The sequence below is a fragment of the Melanostigma gelatinosum genome (assembly GCF_949748355.1).
Source record: "Melanostigma gelatinosum genome assembly, chromosome: 7".
NCBI classification, from domain to species: Eukaryota; Metazoa; Chordata; class Actinopteri; order Perciformes; family Zoarcidae; genus Melanostigma; species Melanostigma gelatinosum.
In genome coordinates this window covers 25,455,582-25,479,206 of record NC_136640.1, presented here as the reverse complement: position 1 = coordinate 25,479,206, position 23,625 = coordinate 25,455,582, and the positions used below count along the sequence as shown (strand labels likewise).

The 23,625-nt window shown below is 43.8% G+C and overlaps 2 protein-coding genes across 3 annotated transcripts in view; both read right to left on the bottom strand.

Moving 5' to 3' along the window:
• Positions 1–2,125: 2,125 nt before the first annotated feature.
• On the bottom strand, positions 2,126–11,946 carry LOC306780366 (galectin-9-like). The gene is made up of 8 exons (XM_079272721.1): positions 11,784–11,946; positions 9,123–9,211; positions 8,269–8,476; positions 7,716–7,835; positions 7,346–7,549; positions 6,209–6,297; positions 3,885–4,041; positions 2,126–2,551 (listed from the first exon to the last, which is right to left on the bottom strand). The coding sequence occupies exons 1-8, from the start codon at positions 11,817–11,819 to the stop codon at positions 2,405–2,407; spliced, it is 1,050 nt and encodes a 349-aa protein (XP_079128847.1). The 5' UTR covers positions 11,820–11,946; the 3' UTR covers positions 2,126–2,404.
• A 1,229-nt stretch (positions 11,947–13,175) lies between these two features.
• The window catches only part of LOC306779519 (kinase suppressor of Ras 1-like), a 43,683-nt gene continuing 33,233 nt past the window's right edge, over positions 13,176–23,625 (bottom strand). For both annotated transcript variants that reach the window (XM_079271473.1, XM_079271472.1), the window contains exons 4-19: positions 23,183–23,340; positions 22,986–23,052; positions 22,133–22,216; positions 21,988–22,049; positions 20,831–20,943; positions 20,509–20,683; positions 18,538–18,595; positions 18,136–18,184; positions 17,584–17,823; positions 17,296–17,492; positions 17,021–17,117; positions 16,452–16,585; positions 16,180–16,311; positions 15,694–15,829; positions 15,347–15,480; positions 13,176–14,813 (exon numbers count right to left, since the gene is read on the bottom strand). In XM_079271473.1, coding sequence (XP_079127599.1) covers positions 14,726–14,813; positions 15,347–15,480; positions 15,694–15,829; positions 16,180–16,311; positions 16,452–16,585; positions 17,021–17,117; positions 17,296–17,492; positions 17,584–17,823; positions 18,136–18,184; positions 18,538–18,595; positions 20,509–20,683; positions 20,831–20,943; positions 21,988–22,049; positions 22,133–22,216; positions 22,986–23,052; positions 23,183–23,340 — 1,924 coding nt within the window. In that variant the 3' untranslated portion in view covers positions 13,176–14,725. The remainder of the gene's footprint in view (positions 14,814–15,346; positions 15,481–15,693; positions 15,830–16,179; positions 16,312–16,451; positions 16,586–17,020; positions 17,118–17,295; positions 17,493–17,583; positions 17,824–18,135; positions 18,185–18,537; positions 18,596–20,508; positions 20,684–20,830; positions 20,944–21,987; positions 22,050–22,132; positions 22,217–22,985; positions 23,053–23,182; positions 23,341–23,625) is intronic.

Here is a 23,625-nt window from a genome sequence, read left to right as displayed (position 1 = left end):
CTAAATAGCCGAACTGGCTCCAGCCACAGCCTGAACGTTAACGTCAGTTATTTGCCCTCAGCTTTGAACTGGAACAACACATTGGGATCCTGTGACAATTCTCCAGTCAGCCCGACTGGCCGCCCGAATCAACACTACTGTCTTCAAACAAAACGCGTCCCCTCACTTGAATCACAGATGTTTATTTCCAGAAGAAATACTCACTGTTCTCCAGTACAGCAAATACTGGGTGCAGCTCGGCTGGAACAGAAGGGACAGAAGCCGCAGATTGGCTTTTAGCTAACGTTACCATAGCTGGCTGCTCCCAGTGCTGCTCTGAAGGTTCAGTACAACAGCTAAAGGTGGGCAACCAGCTCCCCCTGCTGGACAAGCGTTGTAGCTGCAGCCTGACTGAAGCGCCAGCATGCATCTGTTTAGGTAATGTTAGAAAGATATTCAAAGATTCGGACTTCCCGGTTCAATAAATAAGCAAAATTAGCAAAACATTGTTAACATACAAACGATACCTCTCTGTGACCGCAGTGAGGTAGACAACAAGCTACAACCTTAATTTAATCAAAACGGGCCGTCCTCCGAGCTACGAGCTGGACGAAGAGCATTGGTGCGGCAGGCTGTGAGACGAGGGCGCAGGGACCGTCTACAAAGTGCAATGCGGAAAATTGGTCCAATGCTTTGGTTTATGAAAAAATACCTGCAAAACTAAAGACATTCCCATAACCCTTTAGTTCCAGCGAGTAAAACGTTAGCATGCTACCATAACCACAGTAAGCTAGCCCTGCTGTGCCTCAGAGTCTTGTTTATACATAACGGTAAACTGTCCCAACAGAGTTCATAGATAATCTGACAAAACAACATTACATTGCACACATTCTCACAGGCGGTGGTCTTCTTCTTCTTCTTTGAGATTTATTGGCGGTTGGCAAACAATGAATTAGTGCATTACCGCCACCAGTTGGTCTGGAGTGTGGATCAGGATGTCTAGGCTACTACAAAATTAAATTCAAAAGGAAACTTTTTTTTAAGCATACCGTTTAGGCCTGTATGTCCAAATCTAAGCCTGATATCACCGTTTCCTCTCCTGGTCCTTCCTGCACATCTCATTTCTCCCACTTTCCTCTGAACTCGGTAAAACCATCGTACTTTCCTGTCTTCTTCCCATTGCTTCTGCCACCTTTCCTTCAACCTGTTCAATGATACTTTTTGTTTCTGATTTACTGAAGCTGACTGCAACATTAATATAACTATTTTTTGTGGCCTCTTTTGCAGCTTTATCTGCCATCTCATTTCCTATGACCCCGATATGTGCTGGTACCCACAGGACTATGACTGTCAGACCCATCATTTGAATTCTGTATAATGTTTGTGGTAAGGATGTCTGGTCTACTGTCTGAATGGCTGTTCTGTAAGCTGCTAATGACGAACTTGAATCTGAACAAATGATTGCCCTCAATGGTCTTGCGTCCTCTATCCACTGTAGTGCTCACATTATTGCCAGCACTTCCTCTGTGTACACTGATGGTCCCTCAGTGATCATTTTCCCTATTTTAATATTAAATGCTGGGACAATAAATGCCACTCCTACCTTGTTTCCTAAATTCTTTGATGCATCTGTAAAAACCTGGATATAACTGTGTAACTGTCGATATGTGTCTGTATTGTATGCCAATTGAACTGATCCGCTCGACCCTTGTTCTTCTTTTTTAATAACGGAAAGTCTACTGTTGCATCAGGAAGTATCCTCAAACAACAACCAACAACAGCACGGAGGAAGTATCCTCCGTGCTGTTGTTGTAACGGGACCGTTGGACTGATGTTTAATTGAGCTTTGCTATTCTGTTGCTTTCTGTGCCACTGTTCCCTCTTCTCCTCTTCCCAGCAGGGTTCTAACGTTTCCTGTGTTGGATGTTCTTCACTGTGTCCCTGTAGATTTGCCCAATACAGGCTGTGGTCAACAGATCACAGATCAAAAAAATAAATGAAAATATATTAATTTCTAGTGTAGTTATAGTGCATCATGAGGGATTTATAGATTGTTTAACATGTTATCTACACTAGTTGAATTGTTCATTTTCTTCCCTTTTATCTTATCAAGTTCAGTCAGACCAGAATTAATCACACCATAACACATGTTGTCACACTATACTTTAATTTCAATGTTTAAAAAACATGAATGATTACACAATTAAGAGGCAATGTTATCTGCAGCACTATTCCTTTTTGAGAGACTTTTACTTTTGAAAAATCAAGCTGCTGACTAATCCACCGACTATTTGAAGTATGGATAAACAGGAGAAAAATATATGGTATGCAGAATTGGCATGGATTCATTAATAAATGCAATGTATTTTGTCAGGGAAAGCATGTTGTGTATAAGATTATCAAGACCGCCACAGGTCCTGGATGTCTACACCATCACAGAGGTCAGGCTGATGTCTCCATCGATATCCAGGGTGCTGATGTGTTTGAGGGGAGTGAAACGATGCACATAGTTGTGCGCCTGCATCCCGTTGGCCACAATCCTGAAGGAGTGCTTCTCACAACAGATAGTCAGCTGGAAGAAAACAAGGGCATTCTGCCATCACATACTTTGAAGAGCCTCTCTGATAACACTAAAGCAATAGCCTTGCCACCGTGTCTTTTTATACTACTGTAGAAGTCACCAAGGTCCCACACATAGTGTCTGTTAGACATGTCTGGCTCAAGTCTGGGAGGAAGTGGACCACAACAGCAAGTGATCTATCCTTCTGAAACTTGGAGTATTGATAGGCAGGACTATAAAGGGTGTAGTCTCCATGCAAGATGGTAGAATTATGAGAATCTGTTCCATAATGTCTGTCCTGTAAACACAAGAAGGCCTTTACATGTCAATATATATTTTTCTGAACTGTTGTTTTTGACGTCAGTACTTCCACAGAAGCAACATATTTTTCAGAACAAATTTAATTTAGCTTCAACTTTAGCACCGCAAAGAACGGCATCAACTGGTGCTTTAGTCACAACCATTATTCCTTATTCCATGCTCTTATGTATGCATTTGTCTAAAATACCACAGGTACTTATTGGCACTGTTATTATTGTAACATTGAACATTGTGAGCATTACTATCTTATTATTATTCAGTTTGGGGTTATATTGTATATGTTGCCTTTAGAGGTTTGATGAATATTATTGCAGTTGTTTAGATGATGATTAGAAATAGCTGATCAAGTTGCAAAGACCCGGTTCACAGGACCATTACTGGTCTACAGATTGTGCTTTTGTGAAATAGCCCCCAGATCCACTCTTACCATCCTTACCCTTCACAATAAAAACCCTAGACATATGACATGTGTATGTCCCCTGTGTGACAAACGTATGGCGAAGGCCTGAAGCGTCCTTATTCCAGTTGCACCTGAGAGGCGGAGACTTGTTTCCTGCTACTTGAATCCACTTCAAAAGGCATTTTTGGCAATGTTTTTTTAAGTCTTGAGTAGGAACTGTTTTATAAATCAATCACATGATGCCTGTACTGTATGCTCTGACCAGCCCAAACTCACATGTCACTATCTAGGATTCCCTCTTTTTGTGCATCACAATGAATTCATCCAGAGGAACTAATGACAGTAAGGTCAGATTTCTAAATGAACATAGTCAGATGTCCTACTTGTGCTCAGAATTGTGAACTCTGAAAATGATTTCCGATACTGAATGGTGGAGTGCATCAAAGTGAAGGAAAGCTCTGTATCCCTGCACAACGACCTTTGGAGAGCTAGTTTAACTGTCCACTTAGCTTAAGTAACGGAGATGCAATGATGTATACAAACTGCTCTCGGAATCCACTGTGCTACATGCGTGTTCTACCACCTGGTCAGTGTGTGCAATCAGTGAAGTATTCGCAGTGGTACCGTGAAAGGCTTTCCCCGGTGGAAGGGCATCACTCCGCCACGCTCCTCGGCGCCCCACTGCTCCCCCTGTTTGGTGTTTCGAACCACAGTGTTCTCGTTGAAACGTGGATTGTAATGCAGAGCGGTGCCAGAGTGATGACTCAGATTCACAGTGAATCTGAGAGGAAACGGGAAAGAGTGAGTAATATATGACACTGGGCCTCCTGCATGAATGCTTTCTTAGTCTTCAAAGGGGAACTGCTGTCTAGGTACAGTCTAAGCACATATGTGGAGTCTAGGCACAGACGTAGGGTCTAGACACAGACGTAGGGTCTAGACACAGACGTAGGGTCTAGACACAGACGTAGGGTCTAGACACAGACGTAGGGTCTGACACAGACGTAGGGTCTAGACACAGACGTAGGGTCTAGACACAGACGTAGGGTCTGACACAGACGTAGGGTCTAGACACAGATGTAGGGTCTGACACAGACGTAGGGTCTAGACACAGACGTAGGGTCTAGACACAGACGTAGGGTCTGACACAGACGTAGGGTCTAGACACAGACGTAGGGTCTAGACACAGACGTAGGGTCTAGACACAGACGTAGGGTCTAGGCACAGACGTAGGGTCTAGACACAGACGTAGGGTCTGACACAGATGTAGGGTCTAGACACAGATATAGAGTCTCGGTACAGTCTAGACACAGACGTAGGGTCTAGACACAGACGTAGGGTCTGACACAGACGTAGGGTCTAGACACAGACGTAGGGTCTAGACACAGACGTAGGGTCTAGACACAGACGTAGGGTCTAGACACAGACGTAGGGTCTGACACAGACGTAGGGTCTAGACACAGACGTAGGGTCTAGACACAGACGTAGGGTCTGACACAGACGTAGGGTCTAGGCACAGACGTAGGGTCTAGACACAGACGTAGGGTCTAGACACAGACGTAGGGTCTGACACAGACGTAGGGTCTAGACACAGATATAGAGTCTCGGTACAGTCTAGACACAGACGTAGGGTCTAGACACAGACGTAGGGTCTGACACAGACGTAGGGTCTAGACACAGACGTAGGGTCTAGACACAGACGTAGGGTCTAGACACAGACGTAGGGTCTAGACACAGACGTAGGGTCTAGACACAGACGTAGGGTCTGACACAGACGTAGGGTCTAGACACAGACGTAGGGTCTGACACAGACGTAGGGTCTAGACACAGACGTAGGGTCTGACACAGACGTAGGGTCTAGACACAGACGTAGGGTCTAGACACAGACGTAGGGTCTAGACACAGACGTAGGGTCTAGACACAGACGTAGGGTCTGACACAGACGTAGGGTCTAGACACAGACGTAGGGTCTGACACAGACGTAGGGTCTAGACACAGACGTAGGGTCTGACACAGACGTAGGGTCTAGACACAGACGTAGGGTCTGACACAGACGTAGGGTCTAGACACAGACGTAGGGTCTAGACACAGACGTAGGGTCTGACACAGACGTAGGGTCTAGACACAGACGTAGGGTCTGACACAGACGTAGGGTCTAGACACAGACGTAGGGTCTGACACAGACGTAGGGTCTAGACACAGACGTAGGGTCTAGACACAGACGTAGGGTCTGACACAGACGTAGGGTCTAGACACAGACGTAGGGTCTAGACACAGACGTAGGGTCTAGACACAGACGTAGGGTCTAGGCACAGACGTAGGGTCTAGACACAGACGTAGGGTCTAGACACAGACGTAGGGTCTAGACACAGACGTAGGGTCTAGACACAGACGTAGGGTCTAGACACAGACGTAGGGTCTAGACACAGACGTAGGGTCTGACACAGACGTAGGGTCTAGACACAGATATAGAGTCTCGGTACAGTCTAGACACAGACGTAGGGTCTAGACACAGACGTAGGGTCTAGACACAGACGTAGGGTCTGACACAGACGTAGGGTCTAGACAGAGACGTAGGGTCTAGACACAGACGTAGGGTCTAGACACAGACGTAGGGTCTAGACACAGACGTAGGGTCTAGACACAGATATCGAGTCTCGGTACAGTCTAGACACAGACGTAGGGTCTAGACACAGATATAGAGTCTCGGTACAGTCTAGACACAGACGTAGGGTCTAGACACAGATATAGAGTCACGGTACAGTCTAGGCACAGACGTAGAGTCTTGGCACAGATTCAGAATCTTTAGCCAGCAACTGGGTTTGACTTTATTCTTCTTTTTCTTGACCACTCGTTCGTACTCAGTCATACGTTGTAGTGTGATGTTGTTTCAATTGTACAATGTTTTTTTTCAAAGTGAAATCTAACCATGAATAAGGGAGTCAGACCTTGTGGCATTGGGGAGAACATTCCCCTGGATAGTGATGGTCCGGCCAGGTTTAAGTCCACCACTGATGGGGCTCCTATATGGAACAGCCTGTATAAAGACGGAATGGGAAAATGAATTCTACAAATATCCATTGTTGTTTTACACTCGTTAAATTAATGAAGAGTATAGTAAAAATGTAAATCAAAGATGATACAACTGCAGCAGATTTGAACAGGGTGCTGCCAGGAAGCACCACGCTTCAAAGTTTAAGTCTGTAGAGAGCAGTGCAGCAGCAGTTGCTTTCGTTATCCACGACCTGCTACAGAACAGGAAGTGTTACGCCCAATGTAGTTTCCTGTTTCTCAGTTTGTTTCAATCATCAACTATTGACGCAGATGTGCTTGTCTTCATGGGCCCTCGATCCTTCTCTGTTTCTTCGAGCTTACCTGTTGTGGTCGATACTCACCCCAACCTATGGTATTTCTGAAAATCATGTTCACCTCAAACCATTGTCTAATGCTTCTGAGTTTGCTTCTGCATGAATGCAACCTGGTGAACCACAATCTGCTAACTCCCTCTCCAGAATGTGATAATGTACTGTATAATATAAGTTTATTCTTGAATGAACTCGCTGCCTAGTTTGTTGTAAGGCATCCTTCTTATGAGGGGGGGGGGGGGGTTAAACTACCAATACGCTGATGGTCGAACAGTCAAATAGCTTCAGAAAGTTCCTCTCCTCACCTTTCCAACGTTGGATTGGGGGGACTGTCTGACAATTATTGCAACTTTCTCAAACCGGCATTCCCAGATTTACACCCACTTCACACTATGCTTGGTCTGCTGTGTGGTGATGAGCCGGGTGGTGCCAGGGTTTAAATCTCTATAGCTCTCTTTTGTATTCTATTTCTGTCACTTTTCATGTAAACTACTGAGTGCAACGCTACGAATGCCTTCAGGAGAGACTGAAGACCGCCTGAATGTGTGCTGTTATCCCCATATTTAAGCATCATTACGTCTCCCCCCTCTCTATGACTTCGAATTAAGTGGAACATATGTTTCTTTTTCTAGCAATTTGTGCAAACTGACCCTTTGTGCTGCCCCAGAGCAGCTCTGTAAAATCCCTGTAGAACTGTACTCCACTCTGCCTGATACTCACAGGCATTGCAGGAGGAAATCCAGGCTGTGAGGGGAATCCAGGCTGGGACGGGAATCCAGGCTGGGACGGGAATCCAGGCTGGGACGGGTATCCATGGTGTGAGGGGAATCCATGCTGCGGTGGAACCGCCGGGAAAGAAGGGAAGGCAGCATTGGTGGGAAAGGCAACGTGTGAAGCGAATACAGGCTGAGCGGGAAATGCCGGCTGAAACATAACACAGAAGGAAAACACTTTAATCATCCTTCCATAAAACTGTTCACTTACTATGTTGAATCATGTATTAGGTTTGGTATTTTTTGCAACTAGAGCATATTCATAAAGTACATGAAAACACAATGAATGCCATAATTATTTCTGGTAGCATCCTCACCATAGAGTTCTGGAAGGCAATGGAGGAAATTTCGACTTTCCCACCTACTGCGATGGTGTCCACCTGGTGAAATGGGATACGGTGTCTGTACTCCATGAAGTGGCAGCCATTGATGTTCAGCTGGAGAAAAAATATGGAATTTAATTTGTGAAAATGTAAATAATATCTTTCTTTTAAAAACCCAACAACTGTGTTTTAACTGTGTTCAAATCTATTTTTGTACTACATCAATCTACCATCTTCTGACTTCCTCCCCACTTTCCTAATCCTCTGAGCAATCCCAAATAACCACTCCAATTCTCTGATTGGCCAAAATCATGGCTCATTGTAAAACTCTCAGGTTGAGCGAGGTCAAACTTAAGAGGTGACTGTGTTTTAATTATTCTTTGCATGATAAGCTCTGTACAAACTGTCATTTGTGTTCTTCAAAATGACTTGTTTTACAATCACCAAAGAGACATAGGATTTGTAAATGTTGTGAAAGAGGATCTTCCTGGATTCAACTTCTAGAATTGTGTACCAAGCGAAGTAGCTAATTTTCAGATGGTCAGACCTGGTAGGAATCACGGGAGACAGTGATGCTGAGGCTGAAGGTAGAGCCAGCAGGAAACGGTGAGTTATGCTTCCTCTCTTCAGTGCCCCAGCTGTCATTCTGTAAGGTGTTGATGACCACATAACCAGGGTGGCTGTCATACCGGGGGTTAATGTGGAGCGCAATGTCCGCATTGGTCCTGGAACCACACTGTAGATTCACATGGAACCTGGAGAAAAATCAAAGTCATCATTTCATGGTCTACAACAAACTGCCATTTTTTTATATTTTTATAATTGTGTATAAATATGGCTTCCATTTATTTTATTTTTTACGTTGTGAGCTGCCCAAATAATAAACAATCTAAATGTACCTTGTGGAGGTTTTGACCACTAATGGCAATCTGGAGCAATGTGTTAAAGAGTAGATCCCATGAAAGCACACGTATGTGCAAAAAATATGTGCAACTGAGCAAACACCATGAGCTGATGAAGACCATGACATTCAAAAGCTCCAGCACACGTGAGCTAATGAGTTTAGGTTGTCACCAGCTTTTCTAATGTACCACTTGTTTATTATGCCTCAAAGATACACACCCTGTGTTTCAGTGTTCAACGGGGAACCTTTACCATGTCTTAACATACATCCGTCATAAAATCACAAGGAAAGAAAACAAATACCAAAGGCAAAACAATAAACAAAAGAAGCCTCAATTGAGGCGAGGCACAGATGAATGGAATTCATTCAGCATAATGTGTCCTAATGACAAATACACATCTAAAACTAAGACAGAATGAAATGCAGTTCTGTCAATATCAGCACTTTTATCAAAGGTTAACAGCAGAGAGATCCAGGGATGAAAAGAGCGGTCTGACCTATCGGCTCCAGGCAGGACTCGTCCACTGATGCTGATGGACTTCCCCTCCTGCAGACCCCCATGGATCGATCCAGTGAAGGGGATTCTCTACAAGGACAGGACAACAGGTCAACAGCTGCGTCTCACTCAAACTGCTAGTATACTTCTTATTGCTGCAGAAACACCCTTAAGGCGCATTTGTGACTTGTGATATTGGGCTATATGAATGAAATTGACTGTTGGAGAAACTAAATCCAGCTTGTGTGTTTTAGTCCATCACTGTACTTTAAATGGTAGATTGGGTTGCTTCTTACTGTAGCTGAGCCTAAATTCAATGACCTATGTTCTTGTTTAGGAGCACATACAAACGCAGACTTTCATTTAAAACAGAGAGGTGCTCTATCTCCACCAGGAGTGTCTGCGACGACCACGGATGTAATGTTTGACTGAATGCTCACATTTGTCGAACCCTCTGTCTGGACTGCATGTGTATCAGATGTGTTTTTCACACTTCTCTCACATTAGATCCGTCTCACGGCCATTACCGCGTCCTAAAGCCTGTATTTAGGCTGCCATTCTATTTTTTCCCACAATCGTTAAAAGTTCTTCAAAGTGACTTAAGATTTTGCACATCTGTGCATTTTGTTTTATTATTATGTGTTTTGATCACCTTTATACTTTATACAGGATTCCTTGAATCTTTATTGGTTTCATGATTCTCCTGTTTGGCTCCTGTGGCAATTCATTTTGCCAAAGTTAAGGCGGTAATGCGATATGTGTTTTTATTTGCACTTCCCAGATTAGTTTGTTTCCCCAGTTTTTTTATGGGGATCCAATTCACAATAGATCTGTAGGCTACATTGTGAGAAGAGGGAATTTGTGCATCAATGAATGCTCCTGACCATTTTCACTGCCATCTCTGCATCACCTTACATTATCCTGTATCTGTTAACCAGACATTTACAAGAGATGAACGTTTGATAAATCAACTTCGTGTATTGAAAATATATACACACGTTAAATACTCTGAAACAGGGGTGTCAAACATACGGCCCGCGGGTCGGATCCGGGCCACGTCATTTTATGGCCCATTTTATGACGTCATTTTGTGGCCCGCGAATCCGTCAGATTAAAAAATGAATTAAAAAAAATTAATAATTATTTAAAGTTAGACATGATAATAAAAATATCCCCATAGTCGAAATTATGAGATAGAAAGTCGAAGTTATGAGATAGAAAGTCATAATGATGAGATACTTAAACATAGAAGCAGCTCTTTGGCTGGTTACTGTACATTTGACATATAAATGTATTGTGAGTACATTGAAGAGTACTTTAAACGTGGCTTTACAACACATGAAATACTTCACGTGGGATTGTGTAAACGCACCCTTGAAAGGATTTTAAGCTTTGAACAAAGTTATTGTAGTAACTTGTGTTTGATATTTGTCTTTGATATTTTCTTTAATAGTTTGATCTTTGATAGAGTCATGTGGGTTTCTTAACCCTAAATGAAAAGGATTTAAGTTATAATGACAGAAATGTGTTTACATTGATATAACTGCATGTACAATATTTTTACACTTGAATAAACAACAATCAAATGCAGAGACAGTTATTTCCCAATATGTTAGGAGTAGTTACATTTACACAGTCTTACATTTACAACCGGCCCTTTGAGGCGACCGTGATGCTGATGTGGCCCAGAGTGAAGATGAGTTTGAGACCCCTGGTGTAAAATGAGAGCGAATAAACGCTTTTCAGCTTTTACAGTTCACATGCTTTTCATTTCCTCATTTCCTCTTATCAGTGAGATAAACTATTTTTGTTTTATGTAGCGATGTAAGTTCCTGATAAATAATGAATGATCTTCATTGAATGGTTGATAACGTGCGGATTTATTCATGTGTAACACTTTGCGATCGTGTGTCTAATAAACACACCGCTGGCTGCTCCAGTAGGAGTAGCTCCAGTAGGTCTCGGGACCAATAAAGTATGATATTCATTTGGTGTTTGATCTACAGATCACGTTCTGCCATTCTCACGACACTGAAGCCATAATGGTGAATTGTGTCCGCTATGTTGAGGGAATAAAATACATCAAATACAAACAGTTCGTGACCACTATTTTATGCCATCATTCTAGTGCTGCGTGTAACTTTAAAATGCAGTTTTCTCTTCATATTCTGTTGCAAACTTAAAAAACTTTCTCCGGTTTGAGTTAACACCCGATGGTCGGATGGCGGGAAGCAAGGGTCAGACTGTTCTCTACCGGCCTCACCTCATTTGAGCGTCTAGTTTGATTGTCTGATTTCACGTGAACGCAACAGAAAGCTGAGCATGTTTCCTTCTGTGACCGCGCGGAACAGAAGGTCCGTTCCAGCTGAATGCAGACAGAGGAAGCAGCCAACTCGCATTATGGAAATATGGCCAATACAATGTTGTAAACGAGTACAGACGCAATATGAAGTTGAATTCGTTAAATTGTGTATATATTATGAATTATGTATAGAATGTAAGAACCGATGTTGTTGATGCGCAGGCTCGTGCAGGTCTTTCTAGTCCTGCGTTGAACTGCCGATCGGTAGACCGCTACCATGACGGATCTGAGGTACGAGCAGCACCAGCCTTCACTCATCATCACAGCGTTTCTCAGGAAAATAAAGTGTGAATCACTTACTGGGTTATAAAAAGGTGTCTGCTGATTAAAAGCCATTGTCCGAAATAGAGTTGCGCAGGTTTGCTGAGCTGCAGGGAGCGTGCTGGGAAATCTGACGCAAAATGGGAGATTCTTACAACTTATGCCTTTGTCCCACAGATAGGTTTCGATTCTCTACAGTGGGCGTTGTTCAAACGGCCCTCGAATCACCAGCCGACAGAGCAGAGGAAGGAAGCAGTGATGCACAGAAACAGATGTTCGAGCCATGACTGTGTCTCTGTATTATTCTTCTATATATCCAAACATCAGCTGATCCTCAGTCAGCAAACAATTGTTTTATTTGGGGAAAAGATCACTCTCAGTTTTTCCGTACGCTGCTTCTTGTTTAACTCAAACAGCTGCCAGTCCCAGCAGTCCACAGATGCATTTCAATATTTGAAAGGACCATGCTAATGTGTTTGCATGCCTTGTATAACTTGTATGTCCCATAGTGCTGAATCCCAAACGTCAGTGGTGGAAGAAGCTGTGAGAGCCTTTACTGAAGGGTAAGTAGCCTATACATGTGATTTAGAGGTAGGTGGAAGTCATAATGCTATATGTGTGTCTTTCCATAACTACCGTACTGCTTTTCCTTACATTGTATCGGCTTACCTAAACTAAGGATTCTTTTCCCCACCTGGATGTCATCAGAAGAGGATCAGAAGGCAGATCAACCCTTTTCAACAAAGACATGCAAGTTCCTCACGAAAAGAAGCAACCAGAGGACACCAAGCCGAGGCACATCTGCACCTAACGCTTGTCCTGTGTACCTCTAATGCTCTGAGCATTAAAAGAGTGACAATACTGGAAGAGACTGTTGTCTTGTACTCGTCGTCAGAGTGGGATTGCAAAATTGCCACGACGGAAGCCCTCCTACCTCCTGTCAAGAAAAGAGTTTGATTTGTGTGTGAAGAAGCCACAGTGCATGTATGTGATGTTTGAAGCTATTTTACACTCACACTGTAGGCGAGATATTGACCTGAAGTCTGAAGTCAGTTTGTACAAAGTTAGCATGGGAGAAACAGGAAGTGAAGAGACTGTGAGAGATGATCTACTTCAGTATGGACTTTGGTCACAACCAAAGTGACGTCTATGCTTCCTGTTAACTCTGTCGTGAATTTAATAAAAGGGCTTAAGTGTTCAAAACTTTTGGATGATAAGAGCAACAGTTACAACTTTAAAGGAAGTAATTAGAAAGCAAACCCTTGAGGTCACAGATAACAGCAACATGACTGCAGATATGTCGTGGATGGTGTGTTGTACATTCACCAGTAAAAGAGAAGGGTTTGACGTTTGTAAGACCTTATCTATAGCAGTGCACATTTAGGTTGCATCATCAAGTCATTGATTCTGTAAGAAAACAAGCACACAGACTCTCTGGAGATCAGCTTTAATATCTTCAATTGTTCAGACCAGAGGCACAAAGTATCAACACAGGCTGTACAAAAATACTCCGCTAATTAGACCTCAACCGTAAAAAAGAACAAAAAAAACACAACCACAGTTTACACATTTATCTATACATCAATGGGACTAAAGTACCAATTCAAATGATCTCAACTTAAAAACCCTGTATATTAAATACAACCCAGCACTCTATATACATGAGATCATGTTCATGCTGGTGAAGCCCAACATTGTACTCCTGCCCGAGAACAACCCCCCCCCCCACGCACACACACACACACACACACAATAGAAGTTTCGTTGTATTATTTCTCGTATTATCCTCACGTTATTGTTATCCAAAGTGAAACTGAACAAATATCTCTCATGAAATCTCAGTGTGGCAGTTATCTCTCATCGGTTTGCTATTTGATCCATTAAAGATGTTTACCTCACGTGCTCTTATCAAATGCACAAAACGTCCACATTCAACGTATCTGTGGTTTGCAGACAATGTCCCAATGTCTCCCTGGGGACTGGGCTGAACCTACAGTCCTTTAGGTCCAGCTCATCATCACTGTCTGCATCTAAAGGGCTGCTTCATGCAAAGGAAATGCAGATATTGCTTTTTACTGGTCCAGGTTTGGAGACCTCAGTCTCATAGATTTACCACGATACCATGGATGTAACTGGCCAATTCTTTTGTGATGCTCACAACATTGAACACTACAGTGTACAAACCAAGTGGACGCCATGCTGGAAGCTCTGTGAGGCCGTCCCGAGTGGTGCTTTTACTAAATGCTAATGTTACGATGCTACATGCTCACAGCGCGCTATTGTTCAGCCAGTATGTTGCATATTCGCCATCTTAGTTCAGTGTGTTAGCATGCTAACATTTGCTGATGGGAACATCATTGGTTTTGCAGGTGTTTGGTCATAAAGCAAAGTACTGGAAAAAATGGCTTTTGACTTGATGAAAAGTCAAACAATCATCAAAGTTATACAATTCATCATCTGTGAGCCATAAATGATATGGTTGTTGCCGAGATATTTCAGTATGGATCACAGTGGACTGAACGACCACACAACACTGCCATTCCTGGGGCGTGCGTGTGTGTTTAGTGTGGCTAAAAATTGAAAAGCAATTTGAATTCATAGCAAAAGTATCGTGGTCACTCTGGATCATCCACACACCTCCAAGTCAACAGCTTTCATAGGAACTAGTTTCCATGAAAGCTGAAAGCAGCAGCCTTCCTGCACAGAGGATGACTCAGTGTCCACTCACATGCAGATAGATATACAGATTGTCATTTATGGAAAGCAGTTTGAACGTAGGAGAAACCAGTTTGCACACATACAAAAAGCTTGAAATGTAAAAACAAAGTAGAGACAAAGACAAATATGTTGTTTCAACAGCAGCTAATGTGATTTTCAGATCATAAAAAGTGTCATTCGAGTTGGTAGAAAGAGAACAGAGAAGTAGCCTACGGATGTCTCGCCTCTATTCCTGTCACATGACCCCTTGCTTGTCTTAGCGCTTAACAGGATCCTACATTGGATGGACAGTGTGCATGCAGACGCTGATGGCAGAGATCTCTCAGGCAGTGATGATGATGATCCCATAGCCTTTACCAGAAATAGGGAGTGTGGAAAACAAGGGAGAAGATAAAGAGACAGGGCATCAGAGGCACGGACAGAGAGGACAATGTGGGGTGGAAGGGAGAGCGTGGAGATCAGACACAACAGGAACAGGCAGAGGTGGATCAGGGGCTCAGTCAGCACCCGGAGGAGAGGAAAGCACAGAGACAGGAGAAAGAAGGAGAGGTGAAGAGACGGAATACTGACAAACATCATTAAGTAGGCACAGCAACATGTCGAACTTTCCTCAAAACACAACAGAGCAGTCACGTTACAAAAGGTCCTTTATATGAGTTGATACTCAGCAGGACAGCTTCAACATGTTCACATTTCTTTACAAAATCTGATTTACAACATTTTCCAGTTGGTTGATGGTGTGTTGCATCTCATTTCTGCTGACATGATATTAAAATGATGATGACGACGATGACTAAATGAAATGGTGAAGACTCCCTTCTTGAATGCTGGTGTAAATGATGTTGTCGGCTGCTCCACCCTGGGTCACGCTCTATGGTACCTACTCAGTTGTCTTCCAGAAGTGTCCGGGGTGAGACAGCCTGCGGTTGAGTTTGGGCAGCCTCTCCAGCATGCCTGCCAGCGGGGTGAAGGTGGGCCTGTTATCGGCTTCAGAGGACCAGCAGGCGGACAGGATCTCCTGTTGACATGGAAGGAGGATTGCTGTTGTTTTCATTTCACTAAAAGGGTTCCTGTCTAATGTGGTATCGTTGTTTTATTACGCAGACATTAATGCTAACAGACGAGTGTGTCTGCCTCTCACACTCCTGCTGGTCCCATCTCAGCTCCACACAGACCGCTGTCCTCTGATCAAATTAGGATTGTCCTTCTACCTTCTATGTGACAGACTCACCGTCACCTCCTTGCCCAGGTTGGCTTCTGCCAGCACCTTCTTAATGCCCACATTGCTGCCCACTAGCCAGATTTTAGTCTCCGCAGGCAGGTTGGTCATTGGCCAGTCTCCGACCTGCAGCTCATACCAGATTGTGCTAAAAAAGGACACATCGGAAAAATCTGATCAGGAAAAATGTGGTGACAGCGAAACCACCTAGCAAGTATGCCACAGTCTGGTGTATGAAGAAAATGTTGGAACTTGTAAGGTAACACAAAAAGAGGTGGTGCACTAGCTGTGAGCAGTCAACTTTGAGGGACTCAAACATCAACACACTAACTGAGGAAATGACTGAGCACCAAAGAATATGGAAGTGCAGCAAAAGATGCTCTCTTTGATAATGAAAAACATTAGTTTAAATGTCAAATGAACTTCAGAATATAGCATACAATTAGTGCTGCTGATAAACCTGAGGAGGCCGTTTAATTCCAATCAATCAATCAATACCCAAATGCATAAACGTCAGCAGCTTTGGAGAAAGGCAGCTGGTCCTCATCCACCTCTGGACTCATTTTTCGAACAATCTCTGGAGCCAGGTAGTCGATCCAGCCCCGAGGTATCCGCAACATGTTCTTCCTTCTAAACACACACACACACACACACACACACACACACGCGCGCGCGCGCGCACACACACACACACACACTCGGATGAAGACAGTAACCTTGGCTTACCAGAGGAGGTACAGATCATTTCGATAGAGAGACTTCACTCCTACCTGCCTTCCTGTACCACTCCAGCCATCCCAAACAGGCCAAAGTCTGTGATGACCACCTTGTTGGTGTCATAGAACACGTTGTTAGACTTCAGATCCTTGTGAATGATGCTTTTGGCATGCAGATAACCCATTCCCTGCATAAGAGTGGAAGATGAGTGAATTCAAACTATTCATCTCTGACGTTCTTCTTCTAACATTGGTCTTCATTTTCACATTTCCTCTCAGATTCACAGTCTGACCAGTGATACTAATAAGTCATAATTAATACATATATATTTAAGGAATGAAGCATTATTTTCTCATCTGTGTTGACGTGGAGCTTCCAGAGCATGGGTGAATGCAAACATTACATTTTCAGTGTATCGTTGTAATTCAGACAAATGGGATTACTTTTGAAAGGGTTGGATCCTTTTACAAGCCACTGTACCTCATCTGACTGAAATAAGGATTTCATGATGATGTGATCTTTAGCTTCATGGATTTTCAGAAATGATCATATGTTGGTGTTGAAATGATTAAGTTCAGCTTTTTTTACTCGTTCAATCTCACACGGATCACGGGTCGCTTACCTTTACAATGTCCTGCGCAATCTGTCTGATTTTATTGATGTCGAGCATGTGACCTCTTTCTCTTACAACAGAGTACAAAGTCACACCTTTACAGAAACTGCAGAGAAAACACATGCCACATTGGAACTAAAACCAAATTCAAAATCAACAAATATGCACAGCAAAACCACATATCACGTGTGAAAGTATCACCATACCGGTAGTTTATATCAGCAAGTGTGCTGGAAACAGGGACGAAGAGCAGAAGTGAGACCTGCCGAGTCATGCAGCTGTACCTGGTGATGATGGCGAGGTGTGGCGGGGCCAAGCAGGCGCCCATGAAGAGAATAATGTTCTCGTGCCTGGTCTGCCTGTAGTTCATCACCTCCTTCTTGAAGAGCTTCAGGTGATCCTGGTTGTTGCCGTCAATCTCCAGCAGGCGAATGGCCACCTCACCGTGCCAGCGGCCCTTATGCACCTTCCCCCAGCGCCCCTGGACCGTCACACAATCCATTGTGTCAGATGATGCCATTGTATGCTGTATTCTAAGATTGAGTGTGTCTATAGTACATGTCTGTCTTCACCTTGCCAATCAGCTCTCCCAGCTGCAGCTGCTCATATGGGATGTCCCACTCCTGCAGGTAGACGCTGGTCTGGCTGGCCTTCCGGCGGATGGGGCCCCTCCAGCGTCCGACGGCCCCCCGACGGCGTATGGAAGCAGGCAGGTCCTCCAGCCCGTCCTCATCACACGCGACAGTGGAAAGGCTCTGTTCTCTGGTGCACTGCTCAGCTGCCTCCTCATCCTCTGCTGGGGGGGAGTCCTCCTGAAACACATGAACGAGAGCAGTGAACATGGAACAGGATACTCAGTCAACTACCAGAATCCTTTGGTGCTGTTGTTCATTTACCACATTTTTAAATACATTTTAGTAGAATACAATATTCAGCTATGTTTTTCAATGTATAAACTAAGAATGAAGGTTTAGGGAGCAGGTCCTCTTCACAGAGGCTGTTGCCCCTCAGGGCCATGTTAGTGCATGTGAGCGTGCCCCACTAGTTGGCTCTGCTCTGCTCTCCTACGGTGACACTTCCTTTGGTCACCAGAAAGAGGAACTGAAAGGAGTGTCAGGACTCACCCCTCCTTGCTCGGCTGTCATTAGCTGTGTTTCAGTGAGCTGGGACGCTCTGAGAGAAGAAACAAGAATTAGCAACGGACTACATCCTTGGTAGGGATGTTAAGCTCTGTACATACCGGCCTATTGACATCCTCATGTGATATGGATATACAGACTCATTTGACTTTTTTAACATCAACAAGAAGCACAACAATAAGGATTCTTCACATCTGAGACTGAGATGTGAGTAGTAATAAAGTGCTCCGTGCTCTCTGTGGGACACGACTGGAGACATTGTCTCTGAATGAACTTATTTATCCGAAACATATCTGTGCTGACATTTCTTGTTACTGATCAGCCGACGTATATGAAATGTGATTGGCTAATATCAGCCAATATGGAACCTATGTTGCTTTCTCTTACCCAGACTCATTGTTGCTGCCACAATGTTGAACAGCAGAACATGTGGAAGCAGGAACATCTGTTGCAAAAGACAACTTCAGAATCCTGCACTGTGCACAGTATCAATACATCTTACTTTATGAATTCAGAACAGACCATGTTATCAGTTATCAGAAGTTTTAACCACTTATAACAATAACAATAAACAATCAATTGAACCACTTGCAACTTTTGCCACGCCTTCGTGTGTGTCTGTGTCTGCTCGGCGTCTTCTGTTGATGTGTGGACGTTTTACTCCGTCATCTGCTGCTTTCTGTTTGTTTTGTTGTGTGTCGAGTTGAGCACTCGATCTTTGACTGTGCAGCCTTCTTGGCCAGATCACAAAAGAGATTTTATCTCAATGGATTCTATCTCGTTAAATAAAAGTTAAATGCAAAAACAGTGGGCAGAGTGATGAAGTGTGAATCCTTTGCATTGGTGGCTCAGTGTGTCAGGACCGTCTCTGTGAGCCTCATGGAAACACAGTGCTGCTGCTTTTTCATTCTACTTTGCAGTCATACAGTAATGACTTTATGACTACAGAGTAGTATCTTGAGAATGACTACTGGTTAACTCGTAGTGTTTATGAGTCATCAATACCAGCACGTAACTCCTGACGTTTAGTCCCAAGTACGAGTCACCTCCAAAAACACTGGATCCTACATTTCCCATAATGCAACCACACACATTATAGCACTGCCTGGTAAACATCTACATCTTTCAAACTCAATGCCTCTAGTTTGAAATGCAGGCTTGAGAGTTATTTCCTGTTTTCAGAAAGATAACGCTGAGGGCTGGAGGCCTTTTCAAACTATTCATAGTTCGGAGAACATTGTTGTTCAGGTAGGTTTGAGGGCCTTTTTAGCTCCTGTTTCAGAGGACTCTCTCAGCACAAGAGGAACCGTGAGAGATGGAAGTGTACAGTGATCGGTCCAACACAAGAGCCAATGCAGCGCCGGCAGCCACCTCTTTTAAAAAACGTGCCATGACAGCAGACAGCACAAAACACAAAGAGCTTGAAAGAGAAGAATCGCAAAAGGTGCTTTCATGACAGCTTCTTTGCGTATGCTTTTATGATAGTACCATGTAACAGAGTTATTTGTTTGTTCTAATTTGACCACAGCAGCTAATAGAGCTCGTGGAACGCTGTGAACTCGTTGCTCGTCGATCTCCCAGCTTGAAATGTGTGATCTTCTCTGGACGGATGATGTCACTTCAATGTTCCTAATGGTCCTAATGGTCTTTTGTTTCTGTTTGTTATTAACTTTTTCAGCCTGAAAATAGTCAATTGCTGAAAAAAATATAATATCAGCATAGATTACAGTACTTTGACTTGAAGAAGAAACTAAAAAACCCAACACTGCTCAAATAAGCTCACATGTTCACATTAGCCGGTCGAAATTTGTACATTTCTTACACACATTGAACATTTTCTTGCCAAAATGCATTCAAATACAGACAATTGTCAACTATTTAAAAGTAATGCAGTCGAATCCATCAACCTTCATGGAGGGTACAATGTTTTCGAGGTGTTGAATCAACGTGTGGTCCTTATGGAGGCTGCAGTTTGTGCTGTGCTCTATGTGTGATGCTGTGTTACTGCATTCTACGAATGAGAAGTGATCCACCACATGGATATCAATGAGACGGAGCATCGTAAATATCTCTCGGCAGATACTGGACAATGAGTGCATTTTAACACCCAAACCGTGCTACCTTTACATTACAGTACAGTCATTTAGCAAAGCCACTTACAATCCAGATTACACACACACCGTAGGCACAGCTACGGGAGACATTTAGGGGTTAAGTGTCTTGCTCAAGGACATGCGACTAGTGCAGCCGGAACCGGGGATCGAACCGCCGATCCTTTGATTGGACGGCCCTGCTCTCCACTTAGCCACAGTCGCCCATTGGTGTGTGTGTGAGAGATTCCAGGGGCAGGAGGCTGACCTGGGAAGTGGAAGCGGCTGTCCCTGGAGCCCTGCGGCGACGGGTTGGTCGGGGGTGTGGCGCTGACACTCGTTGGGTTATTCTGCTGGAAATGTGCAGGAGACGAAGGTGTGGAGGAGGTGGATGATGACGGGTTACTGCTGGAGTCCAGCTGGTTCAAACTGGGGGGAGGCTCCTGGAAAACACACACACACACACACACACTAGTAAGGAGTCTCCAACATTTACACTACATTTCTAATATTACCTCTGGGATAAAGTCAGCAACAGCAGTCCAGAACAGAATACCAAGCATTGTAATGAAAGCGAGAGCCGTACTTACCCTTTTGGTTATTGCTTTTGGTAAAGTGCCAAATTGCAGTGGGATCTCTGCTGTGTGATCAATCCGATTATTGATATCTGATGGCACTGATTCTGCCCTCCGCATCCTTGGCACTACAAACACAGTCACGCATCAGCTCATTTTACATCACAATATATTATAACAGATTAGTTCACACATTTTCAACAGAACAGTAGTAACTACCTGTAATCATTCATCCAGTTCATACTGGCTTTTATAAGATCCCTCCCTAATGTGCTTTTGTGCAATAATACATCCCACAGTGTACAGGAAACTAATGTGAGGTTTCAGCAGTGTGAGAAAAACAACATTTCCTTTTTCTTACTTTCTCACCGCAGCAGCTCAGCACAGAATCACTGTCTGTTCATACTACTTCATACTACTTCATACCTTAACACAGGGGGTTCCAGTCATCAGTCCAGAAGCAGTTTTTGGGTCAAATCAGTGCACTTTCTGTTTGAGCTGAATCATTGTACACAGAGCAACACAGAACAACCGCATGGCAGACTCTACAACTCCTACAGTAACTACGTCGACTACAAAAGCTTCTGTGATGGAAACAGAGCAGCGAGCAAAGAGGCACGCTCTGTATTTTAGGTTATTAAAGAAAGATCAGGGCGTCCTGGTGTTCCTGGGCTTTAAGATGCGGACTATGAAGTTACTCGTTCCAGTCCAGCAGGCACCTTTGTTATATGTTATTCCTCATCTCTCCTCTCATTTCATCACAGCTCTGTACTGTCCCCTGTGTAATCAGGTCAGAATAGATTAAATCATTAAAAAACATCTAGTTGTGAGCCGCTGTCAGCATGATGTCATGTTTTTATTGGAAACATTTCAATTTCTCTGTCACTCCTCTTGAGATGGACCCAGACATTTGTGCTTTCCCTCAGTGGAAACGTTCACTTCAGCTGGACTCTGGACTGCCACCACAGTAAACAGCCCCACACCCACACCCACACCCACACACATCACCAGATGGTCTGGAGACACAGCTGACTTCCTTAATGCACTTGTCCTGAGATGTTATGAGCTGACATACCCCTGCTGCAGTAAATCACCAGAGCATGAGCAACAATCGTAAGGTATTTATCCGGCAATTCAATTTAAAAAAAGGTAAAGTGTAAAAAAGTGCTTACATGTGAGAAATGATATCCGACATGAGGGAGCATCTGTGGTACATTTGTTGTGGCACTTTAACCTGTGAACAGATAAAACAGATGATAACCGTAACAGGTGGTAGTATAATCAAACAGCAGGAAGCTTATATTTACACTCTCTTACTTGCAGTGTTTGCACTTGACACCAAACATCATGCTCCTGCGACACACTTGGCACGTCTGGGAGAGCCAGGACTTGGTTGAAAACCTACAAAAGGAAGAAAAAACATTTCTTTATCACAATGGCGCTGAGATGAATTCACCTCATGCCAGTCAGCCCCTACATTCAGTGACTGTAGTGTTGAATGCAGGGTTATGGTTGGGGACTGGAGACTCCACATTAACAAGGTGTTCAAGGTGTTCATTTACATTTTACATTCTCTGTGACGAAGGGTTGCAGTGGACATGGCTTTGTTAGATGTGTGTGAATGAAAAGTTCAGAATTCTTTCCTTTATAAAGCCCCTTAATGTTGTTTTCACGATCAACACTGTCGTCTGCAACTACAAAAGCACACAGTCATAATTCTCGTCTTGGCTTGGTGTCAGTCGCTGCAGCCTCAATGTGTTTGGAGGATGTGCAGCTACAGCGTAGTCAGGGCCACGCGCCTGCATGAGTAGGCTCCATAGATGTGACCTCATCTCTTAAGAACGGTTGCAACATTCTGGGAATATTCAAGATGGAAACTTTCCATGGGAAGTTACAGGAAATATTATGACTAAAATGTAAATAATGGGGTACCTTGTCATATACAGATAGAAACAAAAATTTAGCATTATAAGCAAATGATCTGCACAGGTGATGGAAGATGTAGGTAATGATTCAATAAAATGGGCAGACTTTGAACCCAAACATCCCATAAAAGCTCAATTCGCTTTTTAAGCTGAACCCCAAATAAGTTTGCAATTAAAAATAGGAATGCAACGATCTGACTTTTTCTGCTGCAAGGTGGAGGTGTATAGAGTTGACAGTAACTGACCTGTGTGTTACAGCCAGGCCAATGTCTCTCCTCATTGTCTGAGGGGAACTCCTGTGCATGGTCACATCTGTGAAGAACATTACAGCGATGTATGTCAAAAACACAAAAAGAGATGAGAGGAAAACTAAACAGAATCACAGAATCATAGAAGGACAAGGGAGCAGGACGCTAGGCCAGTATCTGTGATGAGGACTCACTGTCCAGCAGGGTGGGGGTGGCAGGCATCATGTAGGGGGCTGAGGCTGGGACGGGCGTTCGGGCAGACAGTAGCGGTGAGCGCAGCGCTGAGTCCTCAGGACTGTTACCACAGCCGTTGATATGAAGAGCACCCAGCGCTTTGTTCTTCTTACCAGCTCTGCAAAGACAGACGGCAACTAAAACCACTGTATACAGCAGGTCACTTCATCCTGTGACCCTGTGAGGGGGCGGCTGCACCGCACAGAGGCATGGCATCGCTGATGCTGCTCCTTCTAGAGACTGAAACTGATGGAAGTTGATATAAAGTAAGCCTGTGGCTTCAATGTATTCAACAGACATCAAATAGTTTTCAGAACTCCACCATGTCTGAATAGAGACTAGTCTCTGTGATCTATCCATCTCTCTGTCCTTTCTAGGCCCATCAGCACCAAGAGTGCATTCA